The sequence below is a fragment of the Mustela lutreola genome, chromosome 15, assembly GCF_030435805.1.
Source record: "Mustela lutreola isolate mMusLut2 chromosome 15, mMusLut2.pri, whole genome shotgun sequence".
In the NCBI taxonomy this organism is placed as follows: Eukaryota; Metazoa; Chordata; class Mammalia; order Carnivora; family Mustelidae; genus Mustela; species Mustela lutreola.
This window is the reverse complement of record NC_081304.1, coordinates 52,249,051-52,267,346: the sequence shown is the minus strand read 5'-3', so window position 1 is coordinate 52,267,346 and position 18,296 is coordinate 52,249,051. Positions and strand designations below refer to the sequence as shown.

The 18,296-nt window shown below is 44.9% G+C and overlaps 1 protein-coding gene across 6 annotated transcripts; it reads left to right on the top strand.

Moving 5' to 3' along the window:
• Positions 1 to 428: 428 nt before the first annotated feature.
• Positions 429 to 13,807, top strand: LOC131817051 (zinc finger protein 883-like). 6 transcript variants are annotated; one of them, XM_059150428.1, is made up of 7 exons: positions 429 to 558; positions 1,620 to 1,743; positions 1,835 to 1,932; positions 4,396 to 4,484; positions 7,689 to 7,821; positions 8,307 to 8,402; positions 10,846 to 13,807. In XM_059150428.1, exons 4-7 carry the CDS (start codon positions 4,452 to 4,454, stop codon positions 12,462 to 12,464), a joined length of 1,881 nt encoding a protein of 626 aa, XP_059006411.1. In that variant the 5' UTR covers positions 429 to 558; positions 1,620 to 1,743; positions 1,835 to 1,932; positions 4,396 to 4,451; the 3' UTR covers positions 12,465 to 13,807. The 6 variants fall into 6 exon arrangements, with proteins under 6 accessions (XP_059006411.1, XP_059006412.1, XP_059006413.1 ...); XM_059150429.1 differs by having other exon boundaries at positions 432 to 558; positions 1,413 to 1,743; XM_059150430.1 differs by having other exon boundaries at positions 432 to 717.
• The last annotated feature ends 4,489 nt before the right edge of the window (positions 13,808 to 18,296 follow it).

Genomic DNA, 18,296 nt, shown 5'->3' with positions numbered 1-18,296 from the left:
CAGAGCGTGGGAACCACTGAGATCTGCCCCAGAATGTGAGGGCACGGGGCAACCGCCGGGATTCCTGGAGATGCAGAACCTCGAGCGTGGGGCTGTCGCGTTGGGCTTTCTGAAGCAGGGCTGCAGCTCCGCTTATTCTAAGAAGAGTGACCAGAGGGACTAGCTCACCCGAGGAGAGCTCTGCTCTCCAGACCCCACCCTTCCCCCAAACAATCTAGACAGTCCTTGACGGTTTAGTAAACACCCCCAAAGTTTCCTGTCCACTTTCGCAGGGCTGCAACATTAACCTCTCTTTTTAGGTCCACTCAAGAGATTGCCTGCGAGGCAGAACAAGCTGGAGTCTGGGAGGTCGGGCCAGGCTTCAACTCAGTCTCGCGGGGGCTTGTCCGAACGCAGGCGCCAGGTAGGGCCGGACTACATTTCCCAGGAGCCTCGGCGCGCGCTTCCGCTTCCGGCTCCTTTGTCCGGACGCGCTCGGCTCGCGGCTCATATATTCTTGTTCTCTCTATAGTGAACAGCTTGGTGTCCGGACGAGGAAGGAGCAGACGTTGGACAGGGGTGTGTGTCCAGCAGGGGGTTGTCAGGCTTGGGGGTCTGGCCGTGCGTCCCCCTGGGGATCTCCCTGGACCCGCTGACCTGCCCGTAATCCCTTCTGGAGCTGGGGAGTTGTCCTGGCTCGGCCACCTTGACCCTGCCCCTCTGCTCTGAGTTTTGTGGGTACGTGGTGGTGGTGTGTACGTGTGTTTAAGTCTGAGACCTGTCCAGGCCCATTACTCAGAAACGGGCTGGGGGCCCGCAAGCCTGAAGCGCTTGGCTAGAAGGAGAGGCAAGTAGGGCCCGCGGTCGTCAAGGCTTTCAGGTCAGAGACCGACGCGCGTCTGCCCTTGGGCCCTTGCAGCCCACGGCGTGGTGGATCCGTTGTGTAGACCGAGATAATGTTGACGAGGGAGGACGTGGACGTAAGAGATCTTTGTCTGCATCTCGAGAAAGCGGCTCTAGCTCAAGGATGTGTCCGTAGGCAAGTTACTGAGCTTGGCCTCGGCTGTTCCTTATCTGTCAATTTTATTATCCGTACCTTACGTGGTGATTTTGAGGATTCAGTGGAAATTTGGTATGAAACAGTTAAACAGTTGACACAGTGCCAGCAGTAAGTAAGGACTCAATCAGGAGTAGTCATTATGAAAAGTAGGTATCCACCTCCCCATTTGTACATAAAAAGCAACTGAAACCCAGGAAGGAAAAATTACTTGTTAGGGGTCACCTAGCCATCTGGTACATAGAAATGAGAACCCCGCAGGGCGCTTGCCACTACCCTCTACGGCCTGCACTGGTATATCCTTCAGGCATGTTAGTGACAATGTCTTTACCTGCTGTCTGTGATTATCTATGTTCCTGTGTGTCTGTCTCTGCAGGCCCTTGGGGAAAGGTTCCCTGAGAACATTTCCTGAGACTTCCCTGTGAATAGGGCTTCCTGAAGCCTGAATGATTGCTGAACTTCTTTAGTCTTAGCTCAAAATACACTGTTTCAGACTCCCCAATCACTGTTATGAATGGGGTCTTAGAGAATGAAGGGAGAAATACAATGAAAAAGAAGAATTCAATCCAGAATCTCTCACTAGAGTCTCTGGGAGAATGCTGGTAATCCCCAGGAAGAGACATGGAGGGTTTGGGTGAAGTTGCTTTACCCAAATGGTGCAAAGGCTATGGTTATGGTGGATCAGAACCACGAACTCCAGAACAGAGGTAAGAAACACAAGTGAGAGGCTTCTGTGGCTAGGTTAGCTGGACACCTGCAGTGCGCACACAATAATCTTATCTTAGTTTTTCTTTACAGCAGCCTTGTAAAATGTGCGTGGGCAACTCTGAGCCCTTGGGCAAGTCACCAGTTTCTTCCTTTGTAACAAGTGATTTATGGAGAGCATCTGGTACATGGTGAGTGCTCCATGAGTAGTAGTAATTTCACTATTATCATTCCCGTTTCACTTGAAACTCTAAAAAGTAAGACATCTCTATTTTACCTAATGTCTCTCTAAAAGATGAGAGCGGGCAAGTTAGACTCTTTGGACAGAGAAAAGGAAATGGGCATGGAGAAGCAGATGATTTGAACTGGTATTCTAGCACATGGGAGAGGTCAAGTGCAGAGCTGGGGCCTGCATCTGCAGGGTCCACTGCCCAATTCTGGCAGGATTGAGAACTGCTCCTGACTTCTTTCAATATCTTTTTTTTTTTTTTTTAAGATTTTATTTACTTATTTGACAGACAGAGATCATAAGTAGGCAGAGAGGCAGGCAGAGAGAGAGGAGGAAGCAGGCTCCCTGCGGAGCAAAGAGCCCCATGTGGGGCTCGATCCCAGGACCCTGGGATCATGACCTGAGCCAAAGGCAGAGGCTTTAACCCACTGAGCCACCCAGGTGCCCCTCTTCCAATATCTTTTAAGAAGTATTCTCTCTTAAGGAGATACAAAAGGGGGGCACCTGGGTGGCTCAGTGGGTTAAACCTTTGCCTTCAGCTGAAGTCATGATCTCAGGGTCCTGGGATCAAGCCCCACATCAGGCTCTCTGCTCAGCGGGGAGCCTGCTCCCCCATACCCTTTTCTCTGCCTGCTGCTCTGCATACTTGTCTCTCTCTCTCTCTCTGTCAAATAAATAAAATCTTTAAAAAAAAAAAAAAAAAGGAGATACAAAAGGATGGCACAGATGAGAAGGGGCTTCTATGGTCTAGCTTCAGTCTGTTTGGTTTTCCCAGACATCCTGACCTCAGCCCCTCTGATTTGCCAAGGTCCTGAACCTTACAAGTTCCCATCTCTATCCCATCTTTCACTGATTGTCAGAGTTCAGTACAGGGAATGGACAGGCATCCTCTGGGGAAGTAGGGGTTTGGGGTATGGCCATATACACTGATGATGCCTTTTGCTTTCATAAAACAAAGGATAGAAAGAAGATCCTATAACATTTTGGCTACTGGTGATATGCAGAAAATAGTAAGAATAAGAATTAACTGATAAATGACCTTTACTGAATGCTTATTCTGTATCAGGTACCGATTTAGGCTATTTATATACATTAATGGACAATGCTTTGAAGTAGGTACCATTGTTTTTCCCATTTCTCCAATGGGGAAGCTGAAGCATAGAAGAAACTTGACTACAGCCATGCAGAGCCAGGATTTAAAAGCAGGCAGGCAACCTCCAGAGCCATTGTTTTAGTGAGAAAGCATGGTAGGAGGCATAGATTTGTTTTTTAAATCGTGAAACTCTGTGCTGTTTATAATGATAAGGACTTGAAATTCCTCCTTCTTCCCCAAATAAATCCACAAAACTTTTTTTTTTAAAATAAAAAGATTGATTGATTTATTAGAGAGCATGTGTGAGTGTGAGTGCACAGGGAGGGTCAGGAAGAGAGGGAAAGGTAGAGAGAGAATCTCCAGCACACTCCCCTCTGAGCAGGGAGCCCTATATGGGGCTCAGTTCCATGACCCCCAAGACCATGACCTGAGCCTAAATCAAGAGTCTGACACTTAACTGACTGAGCCACTCAGGCGCCTCCACAAGGGACTTAAAGTATTGCTTTTTGGTGGTAGGGGAGAGTGAGGGTTCAAGAAATAAACTGTGGAATGTTAGGAAGACAATTATATGGAGGATAAAATAAGTGACATACAATCCCACCACCCAAAGATAAGCTCAAAGAAGTGCTCAACATTGATACTGGTTTTCTCCCAGTAGGCAAATAATCAAAATGGGAAAGGAGATCGTGAGTAGCAGGTTGCTTGATGGGCGTGGAGTCAAAGTAGTTGGGGGGATTAGGAGTTCATTCTCAACACTTTGGGGCTCTGCAACCAGGCATAGTATGTTGGGTGCTTGGGATGCAGGGGAGTACGAGATGACAGACTGCGATTCAGTGGATCCCATGTGCGGTGTCACGAACCTAGGATAGCTGCAGTCTTAGCGGGGGCCTGGAATAGTCACAGTCTGGTGGCTGGTGCTTCCTGTGCCCTAAACTGGCAGGACAGGTCCTGTTGCCCTTTGCCTCCATGGCTCCTTTTCCTTGTTCTCTATTTGTAAACAGAGGAGTCGAGGCAGGAGGTCTGGAACCTTCATGCAAGCCCTAATAGTATATGGGTTTTGGTGTTACCATAGGGATCCCCATTTTCTCAAAGCACAGGCTCAGGCTTATCCCGAACCCAGTTAATGACCATACCTTTCCCTGACTTAGTTTACATTCAGTCAACTCTCTGAGGTTACCTTGGAAGCCTCATTACACAGGTGTCTGTGCGATCCTTCCAACCACATGACAGCCAAGGTCAGAGGGACTTTTTGTCATAAGTGGCTCTTTCTAATATAATGGGTCCGAGACACACAATAATAAACTGGGTTCCTTTATTATTCTTCCCTTCCAGTTCCGGCATCAAGGGAGTCTGCCCTTTTCCAAAAGGGGTATCTTGAGGAGGAGAATATGGCTGCTCTTCTCCAGGCAGCAAAGTCCCAGGTGAGTTGGGGATTTTCCTCTCATCCCTAAAATCTCATCTCAATTCCTGAAGGAAATAAATTTTCCCTCTCATCCCATGAAGCTCATCAGTCCTATTAGCCTGGGCAGTTTTCAAAGATGGGATTAAGAAGGTGGGATAGTGGGGCGCCTGGGTGGCTCAGTGGATTAAAGCCTCTGCCTTCGGCTCAGGTCATGATCTCAGGGTCCTGGGATAGAGCCCAGCGGGCGGGCGTCGGGTTCTTTGCTCAGTGGGGAGCCTGCTTCCTCTCTTTCTGCCTGACTCACTGCCTGCTTGTGATCTCTATCTGTCAAGTAAATAAATAAAATCTTTAAAAAAAATAAAAATAAAAAATAAATTAAAAAAAAAAAAAAGATCTCTCTCTCTCTCTGCCTGCCTCTCCACCTACTTGAGATTGAAATAAATAATATCTTAAAAAAAAAAAAAGAAAGAAAGTGGGATGGACCGCCAGCAACATGGCAACTGGGTGTTTCTTTCTGTGAAAGTAGCACTGCAGGTGGGGCTCAGCAGTCTCTCCTATAGGTTGGCCACAGAGGACAGAGGTCCGAGAGCAGGGTGGGGAGAGAGCCAGGTTCCCTTTTGTCCAGTTGAGGCACTTGGCTTAGATCAGCAAAGGCAAGTGAGGTACCTTTCGTATCCATCTGCCGGGAGGAGAAAAGACCCATCCACAAATCAATCAGCCAATTAACTGACCCTCTACTTCAGGGAGAATGTTGGATGGTTTCAGAAGAGAGCGAGCAAGCATGTCTGGCTGAGAGAGTTTGGGGAGGGCTTTATTCATTCAGCCAGCATCTTTGAGCCCTTTTAAGGAGCCCCGGGCTAATAGAAGCAGTGAGATTTGGAGTGGGCCTTGAAGGATGAATAAGTTTTTTTTTTTTTAAGATTGTATTTATTTACTTATTTTATTTTATTTTTTAAAAGATTTTATTTATGTATTTCACAGACAGATCACAAGTAGGCAGAGAGTCAGGCAGAGAGAGAGGAGGAAGCAGGCTCCCCGTGGAGCAGAGAGCCCGATGTGGAGCTCTATCCCAGGACCCTGGAATCATGACCTGAGTAGAGGCTTTAACCCACTGAGCCACCCAGGTGCCCCTTACTTATTTTAGAGAGAGAGCAGGGTGATGGGCAGAGGGAGAGAAAATCTTGAGCAGACTCTGCTTGTTTGCAGAGCCTGGACTTGATCTCATGACTTAAGATCAGGACAAAATCAAGAGTCAGACACTTAATGACTGAGCCATCTAAGCGCCCTGGATGAGATTTTTGAGAAGAAATATTTGGGAAGTCAATGACATAAGTGGCTTAATATTGAGGAAAGGTACTACTTCTTCTGATACAGGAAAAAAGGAAGTACAAAGTACATTGAAATCATGGATATAGGACACCTGGGTGGCTCAGTCTGTTGAGTGCCTGCCTTCAGCTCAGGTCATGATCCCGGGGTCCTGGGATCAAGCCCCAAGTTGGGCTCCATGCCCAGAGGGGAACCTGCTTTCCCTACCTACCCCCCAACTCGCTTCCTGCTCCCCGATTGTACTTTCTCTCTTTCTCTCTCTCTCGCAAATAAACAATAAATAAAATCTTAAAAAAAAAAAGAAAGAAAGAAATCATGGATATATTGTCCTATAAAAACTTAAGCTTCTGATCCCTTTGCCGTATACTAATAATCACACAAAATTCTTTCCTGGCTATAAGTCTCAAGCTTGGTATATTTCTCAGTTTGTTATGTACCATGTCTCTTTCTTAATGAAGATAACTTTAAGGCTTGCGAGCAATAGGCTTGGATGGGAACGCCATATCCTTAACTTGATCTTTTTTATAGGGCTAAGTTACTTTGTTTAGCTGGGAAGTTTCAATGGACCTTTGTTGTTCAAAGCCTTTTTTAGACTTCCTATTGTATATGAGATCTAGAAACAAGTTTGCTTTTCCAGCCAGTGAAGCTCCAAATTTCTGGACTCTGTATTCTATTTGTTTTAGCTTGAAAATTGGTAAATTCTTTCCTGGGCTCAACTCTTTTTTTCTTTGCCAAATATATCCAGAAGCGTCCTGCACAAGCTAGCAGTCTGGCTCTTGTCCAGCCTGTTCCCCCAAAGCTACAGGCCCAGTGAATTTTTGGTCTGCCTTCCCAGGTACTAATTACTTTGCGGGTTATAGATCAAGAGTCTACATCAGTGGTGCCTGGGTGGCTCAGTGGGTTAAAGCCTCTGCCTTTGGCTCAGGTCATGATCTCAGGGTCCTGGGATCGAGTCCCACATCAAGCTCTCTGCTCAGCAGGGAGCCTGCTTCCCCTTCTCCATCTGGCTGCTGCTCTGTCTGCTTGTGATCTCTCTCTCTCTGTCAAATAAACAAAATCTTAAAAAAAAAAAAAAAAGAGTCTACATCTTTCCAGCCTTAACTACCTGTTTCTTTGAAGCTTGCCGCCTGTCAAGCCTTTGCCCCTGTATATTTTAGGTGTTTGTTTTGATACCTTCTACTTGAGGGTGTGAGTTTCTGAATTAATTGGGATTGGCTAACTTGTAACTGGTAAAACCAATAGACCCAAAATGTGTAGTAGCCCTAGTGTAATAGAAGTTTATTTCTTGTTCTTGTAACCATACGACTGGGTCGTAGGTTGATAGGGTGGCCATTCAGGGCCTTGAGCTATCTGAAGCTCTAATATCTCTAGCACATGGGTCCCAAACTCACTTTTGGGGTCATCCCCATGACCCGGCCACAAGGGAAAAATAGCATGGAGGAACGTATGCGAGTCTGGCCTGGAAACTGGTGCATCTCACTTCTGCTTGCATTCTCTTGGCTTAAACTCAGCCACATGGCCACATCTAACTGCAAAGGAGACCGGGAAATGTTTGTCCACCTAGAAAGAGGAGGAGGGGACGTGTCCTTTAGTGAGCAGTTAGCTGCTTCTGCCACTCTCCACAAACATTTAGGTTATTTAGAACTATTTTGTTATTGCAAATTATAAATGGATGAGGAATCTGGTGATAACTCTTTACTCATATCTCCGATCATTTTATTACAGTTGATTTCTAGATATAAGATCAGTATGTCAAAGGGTAAAACATTTAAGGCTCTTTAACCTACGAGTCTGTATGCCTTTGACACTGTGAACATGGTTGGATCCATTTCCTCTCCATTCCATGGATCTCCCCTAATTCTGCCTTATTCAGCCGTTACTTCCGAACCCTGTGCAGGTGTTTCAGGGCTTGTCCTTCGAGGACGTGGCTGTGAACTTCACCGAGGAAGAATGGAGAGAACTGGACCCCGCTCAGAGAGACTTGTACAGGGATGTAATGCTTGAGAACTACAGGAACCTGGTCTCCTTGGGTAAGGTTGAGTGCTTGCCACAGGTAGGCATTTTGGGATGCCATTGCTTTCTAAGGATTCCAGTGCTCCTGTGAGGGGATGATCAGAAAGGAGGCTTTGTGGGGAGTCTGGGTGGCTCAGTCAGTTAAGCATTTGATTCTTGATTTCGGCTCAGGTCATGATCTCCGAGTTGTGGGATCCAGCCCCGTGTGGGACCTGTGCTCAGCAGGGACTCAGCTTGTCCGTCTTCCTCTGCTTCTCCCCCCACCCGCCAAAAGAAGGAAAAGGAAGAAAGATAGGAAGGAAGGAGGCTTTGGTTAACATTTTCCTCCATGACCCAGAGCAGATCCTTAAACTGTTTCTCCCCCTACTTTGGTAGAAAATATATAATTGCATTTGACAATTATTTGTCTTGTTTTCTGCTTTTGAAAACACAAGAGTGGGACTGAAAATGGGTGATCCTTTGTCTTGGAAGCAGTCACATGCTATTTCTTTTCCTTGAGTAGGATTTCCATTTTCTAAGTCTGATATCATCTCCCAGTCGGAACAAGCAGAAAACCCGTGGATGCAGGAGAGAGAAGTGCCCAGAAGCAGCTGCATATGTAAGTGAGAATAAGGCAGACAACTGATCTTTTGAAATATAAGTCAGGGGTTCTTCTCCACATCCTCCAAGTCTGTAGAAAATATTGAGACTCAGTGTTAATATTAATTATTTAATATTAGTTAATATTTATTGTTAATTATTAATAATTATTAATTAATATTGATTAATATTAATATCAACATTAATATTGAGTCTCAATATTTTCTACAGTCTCATCTTCATTTGGATATATCAGAGTCTCATTAGCCCAACTCTGCTTCTTCCCAGACTCAAGGAAGGGTACTTCCTTCTTAAGGTATACCCCTGACACTCGATCCAGTGATCATGGTGGTGCCTTCCTCCGGCATTTTATGAGGTCATTCCCTTTTCCTCTCTAGAGGCTGGAGTCTCTCCTTCATTTACTTTGTCTTCGTTGAGCCTAGGTTTTGCCTACCTAAAAAGTGAGAAGAGAATGAAAGAATTTGAATGTAAGTCTAAGGAATGTGATTTCACATCCAATTTTAAGGTTGTAATATTGATAGAATTTGCTGAACTTATGTAGGAGGTGGGGGAGAAATAAGACAAAGGTGATTTCCAGGTTTCTGGCTTGGCTGTGTAGGTAGATGGAAGTTCATTTCCCTGAGATGGAAAAAATAGAAGAAATGGCGAGTTTAGGGGGTGATGGGATGGAAGGTGAGTTCTGTTTCTTCTGCTTGAAGAGTCTGTAGCAGATCTAAACCAGTGGTTCTCAAATAGGATCGGTTTTGCCACCAGGGGGCATGTCTGAAGACTGGGAGGATGCTATGGGCATCTAGTGGGTCAAGGCCAAAGATGGTACCAAGTATCCTACCATGCACAGGACAGCCCCTCCCACAAAGACTTGTCTGACAAAATGTCGGTACTGCTGCAGTTGCGAAAATTAAGTAGCGGTGTCTAGAAGGTAGAGAAATATATGGAGATGTCAAATGGATCTTGGCGAGGGAAAGAGATACCTGGTGGTACAGGAAATAGGTGGTAATTAAAGACACTGGAGTGGATAAAATGTGAAAAGAGAGAAATAGGGCATGCAAGAGAACTTAGAAGCCCAATGAACATACAGATTTAAGTATCTGCTGGATGTCTATCTATATCTGTATATATCTATATCACTTGTGTACTTAAAAAAAAACACGTGGGGCAAAATGGTGTCAAAATAATAAAATAGCAATAATTCTTAATAATGGGTGATGGCAGGAGAGATATGTTGTACAGATTTTATTAAAATAAATGAAGGAAAGGGAATCCAGAAAGGATACTAGGAAAGGGTGGCCAGAGTAGAAGGAAACCAAGTCAGATTCTTGTCATAGAAGCCTGCAGAAAAGAGCATTTCAGGGTGGGGAGGTGTGCATAGTGATAGACACTAGAGAGGTCAAGTAAGGACCTGAAGAATGTCCATTGGAATTAACAGGTAGTTCCTTCTTTTTGGCTAATGTGGTAGTGGATTAGTGCCCTGCTACCAACTCTCCCCCCTAGTTAACTTACGTTGCCTTCTTTTAACTTCCATTTTCCTACATTATATAAGGTTTTCAAAGCCACATACTGAGTTTACGTTGAAGGCAGTCCAGCTTGCAAAACACATGTGCTATTTGTCTTACCCTTCATCGGGCTGAAAAACTCCTTACAAGATCCCTAATTACAAAGTCCCAACTTTACAACAACTCAAATGTCATTTATAGTTTACCCATAAGAAAGCTGAACTAGTACTAGTAGTAAGCCTAAGCCCCGATCCTCCTAAAATTTCTGCATCCTCCTGAACTTTGACCCTCTTTGTCTTTTCTTGGGGCATGTACGTGTGTATTTGGGGAGGCCCAAAGAGAGAGAGGGAAAAAAGGGAAAGCTGAGCAAGTCTCTGGCAAATGCTAACATTCACAGTAGCAAGGGAAAATATGGCGAATGATTTTACTGAATCCAACAGCAACCTCAGGCATAATCAAGGACAGTTACTGGGGAGCTGTGCCAGTGGGAGTGGAAGAGGTAGGCATTGAAGGATGTCCCTAGCAGGAGTGAACTCCAGACAGGGAACATGGGACTGCTGGTGGTGGTGGCATCAGAAGCCAGGAAACATTCTCATGGTTCAAAAGCTAGGGGCAGGGTAATCATCCCAGTGTATGGTACTGATCGTTTCCAATTGAAATCTCCCTCACCCAAATTTTACAGCATTCATCATTCTTAAAATTATTTAATACTTGTTTTCCCCAAAAGACTGTAAACCTCAAAAGAGTTGATACTACATCTGCTTCGTTTATCATTGAATCCTGGCATATAACACAGTGACTAGCCCATAATAGGTGTTCAATAAATTATCTATTGACTACTTGGCTTATACTTGTGACTAATCGTATGTATGCAATTTTATTATCTCATTCCTACTTGAGTCATTTCCTCCTTCTACTACAGGGAACATTTTTACTTTTCCCCTCCAGATTTGGAGACCAGAAAGTCAAACCCAAAGGAGTTATTTTCTGGAAAAGAATCATACCAGGGGATAAATATGGAGAAAAGCACAGGGGCTGATGTTCCTTCCAGTTTGAAGGAAGCCTGGGGATATGCAGAGATCAAAGAGGATGCTCAAGATAGACTCTGGAAAGAAGCAACAGTTCTCCTCAAGAAAAGAACTTCTATGGCCGATAGTAACCCCATATGTATTGGATCTGGCAGACATGTTAGTCTGAAGTCAGACTTTGTTATACAATCAAGACACCCCGAAGAAGAGAGACCTTATACATCTGATGCTCAGGGAAAGAGTTTTAAACAGAATTCAAAATTAATAAGACATCAGGAAAAGGGCATAAATGAGAAAGCTCTTCAGTGTAATGTACGCAGTAAAATACTCAGTGATCATTCAGTTTATGTCCAACATTGTACAGTTCATAATGAAGAAAAAAATGTGGAATGTAATCAGTATGGGAAGACCTTTGGTCATGGTATACACCAAACGGAACATCAGAAAAGTAATACTGGAGAGAAGTCTTGTGAAGATGGGAAAGTCTACACCTGGAACTCACACCTTGCCAAACACCATCAGAGCGTTCATGGTGGGAAGGCACATGAAAGAGCCTTAATTCAGAATGCACTATTTATTCTGCATCAGAGATCTGAACATGGAGAGAATCCTTATGAGTGTAGTGAATGTGGAAAAACTTATGGTAATTATTCAGCTCTTACAGTACATCAGAGAATTCACACTGGAGAGAAACCCTATGCATGCAAGGAATGTGGGAAAGCCTTTAATCATAACGTCTCTCTTATTCAACACCAGAGAATCCATACTGCAGAGAAACCTCATGAATGTAGTGAGTGCGGGATGGCTTTTAGTCAGATAAGGCACTTTATTCAACATCAGCGAATTCATGCCCGTGAGAAACCTTATGAATGTAACGCATGCGGTAAAGCCTTCAGTCATGACTCATCCCGGATTGAACATCAGTTTATTCATACTGGAGAGAAGCCCTTCAAATGCAGCGAATGTGGGAAAGCCTTTAGTCACAACTCTTCCCTAACTGTCCATCAGTTTATTCACACTGGAGAGAAACCCTATGAATGTAGCGAGTGTGGCAAGGTCTTTAGTCAGAGCTCACACCTCTATCAGCATCAGAGAACTCACACTGGAGAGAAACCGCACGCCTGTAAGGACTGCGGGAAAACCTTCAGTGATCCATCAGCCCTTATTCGACACCAGAGAACTCATACTGGAGAAAAACCCTACAAGTGCAGAGAATGCGGTAAAGCTTTCAGCCAGAGCTCAACGCTCATAAAACACACAAAAACCCACACTGGAGAGAAACCGTATGCCTGTAAAGACTGTGGGAGAGCCTTCAGCCAGAGTTCATCCCTGACGCAACATCAGAAGATTCACACTGGAGAAAAGCCGTTCAACTGTCACGAGTGTGGGAAAGCCTTCAGCAGGAGTGCCCATCTTACTCAGCACCAGAGGATTCACACCGGAGAGAAACCCTGTGGGTGTAATGAATGTGGCAGAGCTTTCAGGTGTAGTTCAGCCCTCATTAGGCATCAGAGGCTTCACAGTGGAGAATCACTCTGAATGTGTGGTCATTCCGACTCTCGCTTTGTTAAAGACCAAAGAATCCTACTTTCATGAGTTACTATAATTGTGATTCCCCCCCCCCCGCCTTTTTTTGAGGGCTGATAATCCTTGCCTCTCATTTTCTCCTGCAAAGAATTAGCTGCCAGCATATCACAAATCCATGTGAAAAAGTACTGATCTGGAAGATGGAATAGCCCGAGAGCAACCATTGGTCTTTCTGCGTATATATTTTCATCATGCCTGAAGATGACTGATGTCACCATGAAGTGAATTTTTTTCCCCTAACCCCAGGATTGGACTATTCCAACGTGCAAAGGAATTCCGGTTGTTTAAACTTGAGCTCATTGCCCCTCTTTGTACTGATCGGAATACCGCCCATGTCCAAGTCAAATAGACTCACGGTCGGTCGTATATTTGAAAACCGCCTTTCTAGAAATCTTTGCCTTAATGTAAATCATTCCTACTCCTAGCAGTACTGTCTTCACTAAAAGGGCTACTTTGAACTCTCCCTTCTCACTCACTTCCCTGTCCTTCTCTTCTGTTTAAAGGGTTAGCTACAGCTTGAAGTTCAACAGGGCTTGAGTTTCAGAGCTGAAAAGCACAACTGAAGATAGAGGGAAAAAGGATTTTTGTTCTGAAAATTGTAAGACAAAGTACTCTGAAGAAATGGTGACATCTGGAAATAATTTTTGAAATATATGAAATTCTTAGTAACTTTTAGAAATTGGAGGCAAGGAAAAAAAGAGTCCTCCAAGGAAGGGTCTTGTTATTAGAATCAGAGCTTTTCAAACAGTGGTAGTTAACATGTTAGGTATAACAAGGTCCTTTCAAAAAACTTTTCTTTCCTGGAGCCAGTTAGTTTGGGTTGTGGAGAAACATTTGACCTTCCTTCCTTCAGAGGTCTCATCTATGATAACCTCATTTAGAATGAATTTATATGGTTAAAACTAATTTATGTGTTAAAACTGCTTGTGATTGACTTATTTGTGTTGAGTGGAAGGAAGATTAACATACATGTTTCATCTCAAATTCCTCCAAGAAGGATAGTGTTCAGTATTGTGATGAGTTTTCAGTCATTGTATGATGACCCCAGGCTTGATTTGAGGATTGCAGGAAGAGAACTTTGTTGATTAAAGCAGGGCTTTCTGCTTTTTCTGAGGAGACATAAATCCTTTTTTGTTTGTTTGTTTATTATTATTATTTTATTTTTTTAATCAAAAGGTAGTTGTCACATCAGTCTTTTCAGTTTGCAAGTCAGTCTTCTTTAGGACCCAACTTAAAGTGTCACTTGACCACCACAATTGCAAATAAATTCCTCCTCTGAAAAACTTTGCAACTCATGAGATCCCTCATATATGCCTATAAAACATTTTTAGTTCCATCTTTTTTTAAAAAAGATTTTATTTATTTATTTGACAGACCGAGATCACAAGTAGGCAGAGAGGCAGGCAGAGAGAGGAAGAAGCAGGCTCCCCGCTGAGCAGAGAGCCCGATGCAGGGCTCAATCCCAGGACCCTGGGATCATGACCTGAGCCTAAGGCAGTGGCTTAACCCACTGAGCCACCCAGGTGCCCCTTAGTTCCATCTTAATATCTGGTTTTATCTCCAGCTTTAACAGTTTTCCCCATGAGGAAGATAACTAACTTGTTAGGTCTTTTGTTGTTGGCTAAGAAAAAAATAATACACGCAGTTTTAAAAATTCATATGAGTTCAGTGAAAAGTCATCCCTGTAGTACCTTTGATATGCATCATATGCTAGATGATTTCTGGATATGTTTTGCCAAAGTCATACATATAAAATATAGTGGCTTGAGATAACCATCTTGGGGAAAATCATATCATACTTACATTTTACTTAATAAGAATTCAACCATATGCACCAAGACACTCGCCTCCAAAAAAAGCCCAACAGATAAATTAGTGAAATTAGAAATACTGTAAAATTATATTTTACATAGAGATATAGCATTCTGTTGTTTACCTGTACATTTTTATGTATGAACACGTAATAGCCTGCATTATCAGAGTTATACATAAAGCTATGTTACTGCATTTTATGAGCAACACAGAGATTTATAAGGACAATATTGATAATACTCTATTTCCATCTTATAGGCTCACCACTGAAAGTGATTTTGTTTCTCCAAAGAATTGAGAGGCATAGCCAATACATTTACATTTGTGTATTACTTAACTCCTCTCCATGAATGTTTCTACTCAATTGGCCAGAGTTGATTATATGAGAAGATATGCTGATTCATCCTAGTAGGAAGGTTGCTATGATACAGCATCATGGAGAACTGGGAAATACTTCTGTTTCATCTAGGTTAAAAAAAAAATCCATTTCCCCAAATAAACCTGGCCTGAGGTATCCATAGCATTGCCTCAGTTTGTAAGGCAGACCTCATTTGTACCTCCTCTTTAGTAAATGTAAGAAAGGAAAGTTACCTGGCTTTTCCCCTTATCCTAGAAAGGCAACTCAAGAGGTAGGCATTGATACTCCATTCCTTTCCTTTTATAAGCATAAAGTAAGGCAGAATTCAGTGTATAATTTGTTTTTTCTTTGTATTTCAGTTCTTCCCAGACCCCTTTCAGAGGATTTCCATGACAGTAATAGCTAATACTTGTAGTAAAGGTTTATTCCATGCTAGACACTGTTCAGTCACTTTTGTATGCATCAATTCATTCATTTCTTCCAACAATGCCCTTAAATAGGCACACCATATCCCTATTTTGTAGAGGAGGCCACTAGGACTCAGAAAGGCAAAGTCACTGGCTGACCTGGAAACTGTGGGGCTGAGATTTAAACTCAGGGAGTCCGGCTCAAGAGTCCTTGTTCTTAACCTGTTTACTCTACTGCCTCTCTGCACATGTGTATATGTACGTGTGGCTCTGAGATAAGGATTGAGGAAGGCTACTGAGCGTGCCAGTTACCAGGGCGCTTGTTATGGATGGTAGAAGCATCAGGGACTGATGGAATCACGGATGTCCAAATTTGGCTTTTCTCCCTGTTGTACAATCTGGGAGCCTTCGGGAGGACAATATGCCAAGAGTAGACGCTTCTTTATTGACTTAAGAGCTCAGAGTTAGAGCACACTTCACATTAAGACACCATCCAAAAGGAGCCGTGTTGGATGGGACAGTATTGTTGGGATTTGTTCCTGTGTAGGCTTCAAAGGAAACATTTCTGGATTAAGGGATGCCTCCTCTAATATAATCCAGGTTACGGTGCCTACTTAGGCAACTGCTATAAATGCAATAAGATATTGAATAGCATATAGGAAAAAGTGGTTTTCCTTGGACAGAATAGCCCAACTTTACTTACCCAGTCCCTTTTGAGAGAGGCCAATGTTTTTGAGAACTTCTGTGTGGTCCTTGAGATTCTTAACTGTGACAAGGACCGGGGCCTCTTAAGAGCAGAGAGTGGGGCTGATAGTCCCTCCTGAAGAAGGCTTTCTGAATCCTGCCCCCGCCCCCGTACTTGATGACTGACATGGTAATAAGCGCACACGAGAAGGGATTCAGAGGTTTCTCTGTGGAGGAAAATCAGGAGGTCAGAGTTCGAGGAAATTAGGAGAAGAAAGAGACAATCCATGAGATTCGTTGCCTTTTATTTCTTGCCGTTTTAAGAGTGCAGCATAGGATTCCTGGGACCCTTCCAACATTATTCATAGTCCAGTGATGTCATTGTTCCGTTTGCCATGAGAGGAAAGGTCTCCAGCAGAGGAGAAGGCTGGTAAATCAAAGATGAGTTGGCGGGGTGGGCGGGGTGGGGTCCTTCCCTGCCAAGCTGGTCCGAGGGGAGGGCAGTCGCAGACCCTGTCCTTTGAGGGGTTGGTCTCCTCCCTCCTGGAGCGCGCCCTTGCCTTGCCCCTGGCGAAAAGCTCTTCGCTTTCTGTGTTGGCTACAAGGTTGTCCATCTTCTCTGCCATTTTGGGAGGATATTTCGTCTTCGCATCCTTAGTTGCCGGTGGTTATTTCTCACTTTCATTTTTGACTTTAAAAAGATTTTTTAATCTTTTATTTGTAAAGGCCGTTTATTTAGTTTTGAGATCTCCCACCCAAGGTGGGGCTCAGCCCCACAAGGACATCAAGAGCCCCTCGCTCTTCCGACTGGGCCAGCCCGGGGCCCTTATCCTTCACGTTTCAGAACGTGTCCTCTGGCTTCCTCTTTCAGGGACGCTCACATTCGCGCAGCTCCCCGGCCTCTTGTTCCTGGTTCTGGATCTTTCTTTCTCCTGTTCTTGTTCATCGATCAGGTGGGGCCGTGAAGACCTTTTCCTCTTACGACAGCCCTACCTGCTTAAGATGATAAGCACAGAAATTAGCCCCCTTCCTCCTGCCTTTTTCGTCTCTTGGCGCTGATGCTCTTGGAGGTTGGGTTCACCGTTTGTGGGACGGGGAGAGACGCTCAGGAGTTGTCATGGAGACCAGACGCGGGCGAGTCGCTTGGAGGCGGGGCGAGGAAACGCAGCCGCTGCTGATTGGCCAGGAAGCCACGCTGTTGCTAGGAGACCGAGAGATTTCGGTGCGCAGGCGCATTGCTTTCCGGGCCGAGAGGTGTGGCGCCGTTTGTCTTGGGGTGTGCGTTGGGATCCCGGCGGGCTCCTGGTCGACTGATCCCAGTGCGGAGCTACGTGTCATAGCAGACCGCGGGGCGGGACTGATTCCCGCGCGGCCCGCGTGCTGACTCCGCCGCCACTTCCGGAACTCCCCAGCGAGGCAGGCCCGGGGCGCTGCGGCTTCGCTTCGGGTCCATGCGCCAGCTCACCGCGGTCACTCCTGGAGAGGCTGCGCGGCCGGGCAGGTGCCGGCCTGGTGGCTCGTACCGCGGCGCAGCGACTCGGGCGCCAAGGACGGCCGGTGGCCTTGGGCGGTTATCTGCTGTGGGGCGGCGAGTCCCGCTGTGTCCACTGTGGGAGCCCGGAGAGCCACTGACCGTGGGTGCGGCGAGGAACCCGCGGGGACATGTTCGAGAGGGCGCAGGACTCCGTCTGGAGCCTTTGGAGCCTGCACAGGAAGAAACTGCAGGCGAGACTGTCCCTAGCCAAGGAAGGCCCCCATTCGGATGGTGTCTTAAATCGATGTGGGGGAATTTCCAGCAAGGTGGCTGGGTGCCATCCCGGTCTCCTCCTGACTCCTTTTCCTGTTTCAGGACTCCTGTGTTGGCAGGAAGGAGCACTAATCCGGCCCAATTCCCCGCATGCCGATGCTCTTGTCCATCTTTGCTATGGTGCTGAGTGCTAAGATTTTATTTTGTCCCTCTTCATCACGGCATTGGACTTCTCAAAGAGTAAAGATGGGGACCCCCCACCCTTTTCTTTTTAAAGATTTTATTTATTTATTTGTTAGCGAGCGCGTAAGCATAGGCAGACAGAGTGGCAGGCAGAGGCAGAGGGAGAAGCAGGCTCCCTGCTGAGCAAGTAGCCGGATGTGGGACTTGATCCAAGGACACTGGGATCATGACCTGAGCCAAAGGTAGACGCTTAACCAACTGAGCCACCCAGGCGTCCGGATGGGAACCCTTTTTGTCCACTCCCTCACTTAGGGGAGAAATATTCAGGCCGATTGTTTAATGACAGTAAAAATATTATATAATAGGGTAAGAAAATGTTTCCAGGTATTTTTCGTGTGCAAAATTTTAGTCCTTACTATGAATTAATGTCTCTAAACTTTTTATTTCAAACCTTCCCTCACAATCAAATTCCTACTTGAAAGACCTAAAATGACTTACAAAACCATTATGAATCTTCTAGTAGAAACACTGAAGTAGACTTGAAGAATCAGGTTTTTTTTTTTAAGATTTTATTTATTTGACACAGAAGGAAA

What these genes read in the sequence shown, in the direction of transcription:
- LOC131817051 (XM_059150428.1), top strand. Translation starts at nt 4,452, where the DNA reads ATGGCTGCTCTTCTCCAGGCAGCAAAGTCCCAG. An exon ending in TCCAGGCAGCAAAGTCCCAG is followed by an intron (nt 4,485 to 7,688) that starts GTGAGTTGGGGA and finishes AACCCTGTGCAG; the next exon opens with GTGTTTCAGGGCTTGTCCTT. An exon ending in GCCCAGAAGCAGCTGCATAT is followed by an intron (nt 8,403 to 10,845) that starts GTAAGTGAGAAT and finishes TTTCCCCTCCAG; the next exon opens with ATTTGGAGACCAGAAAGTCA.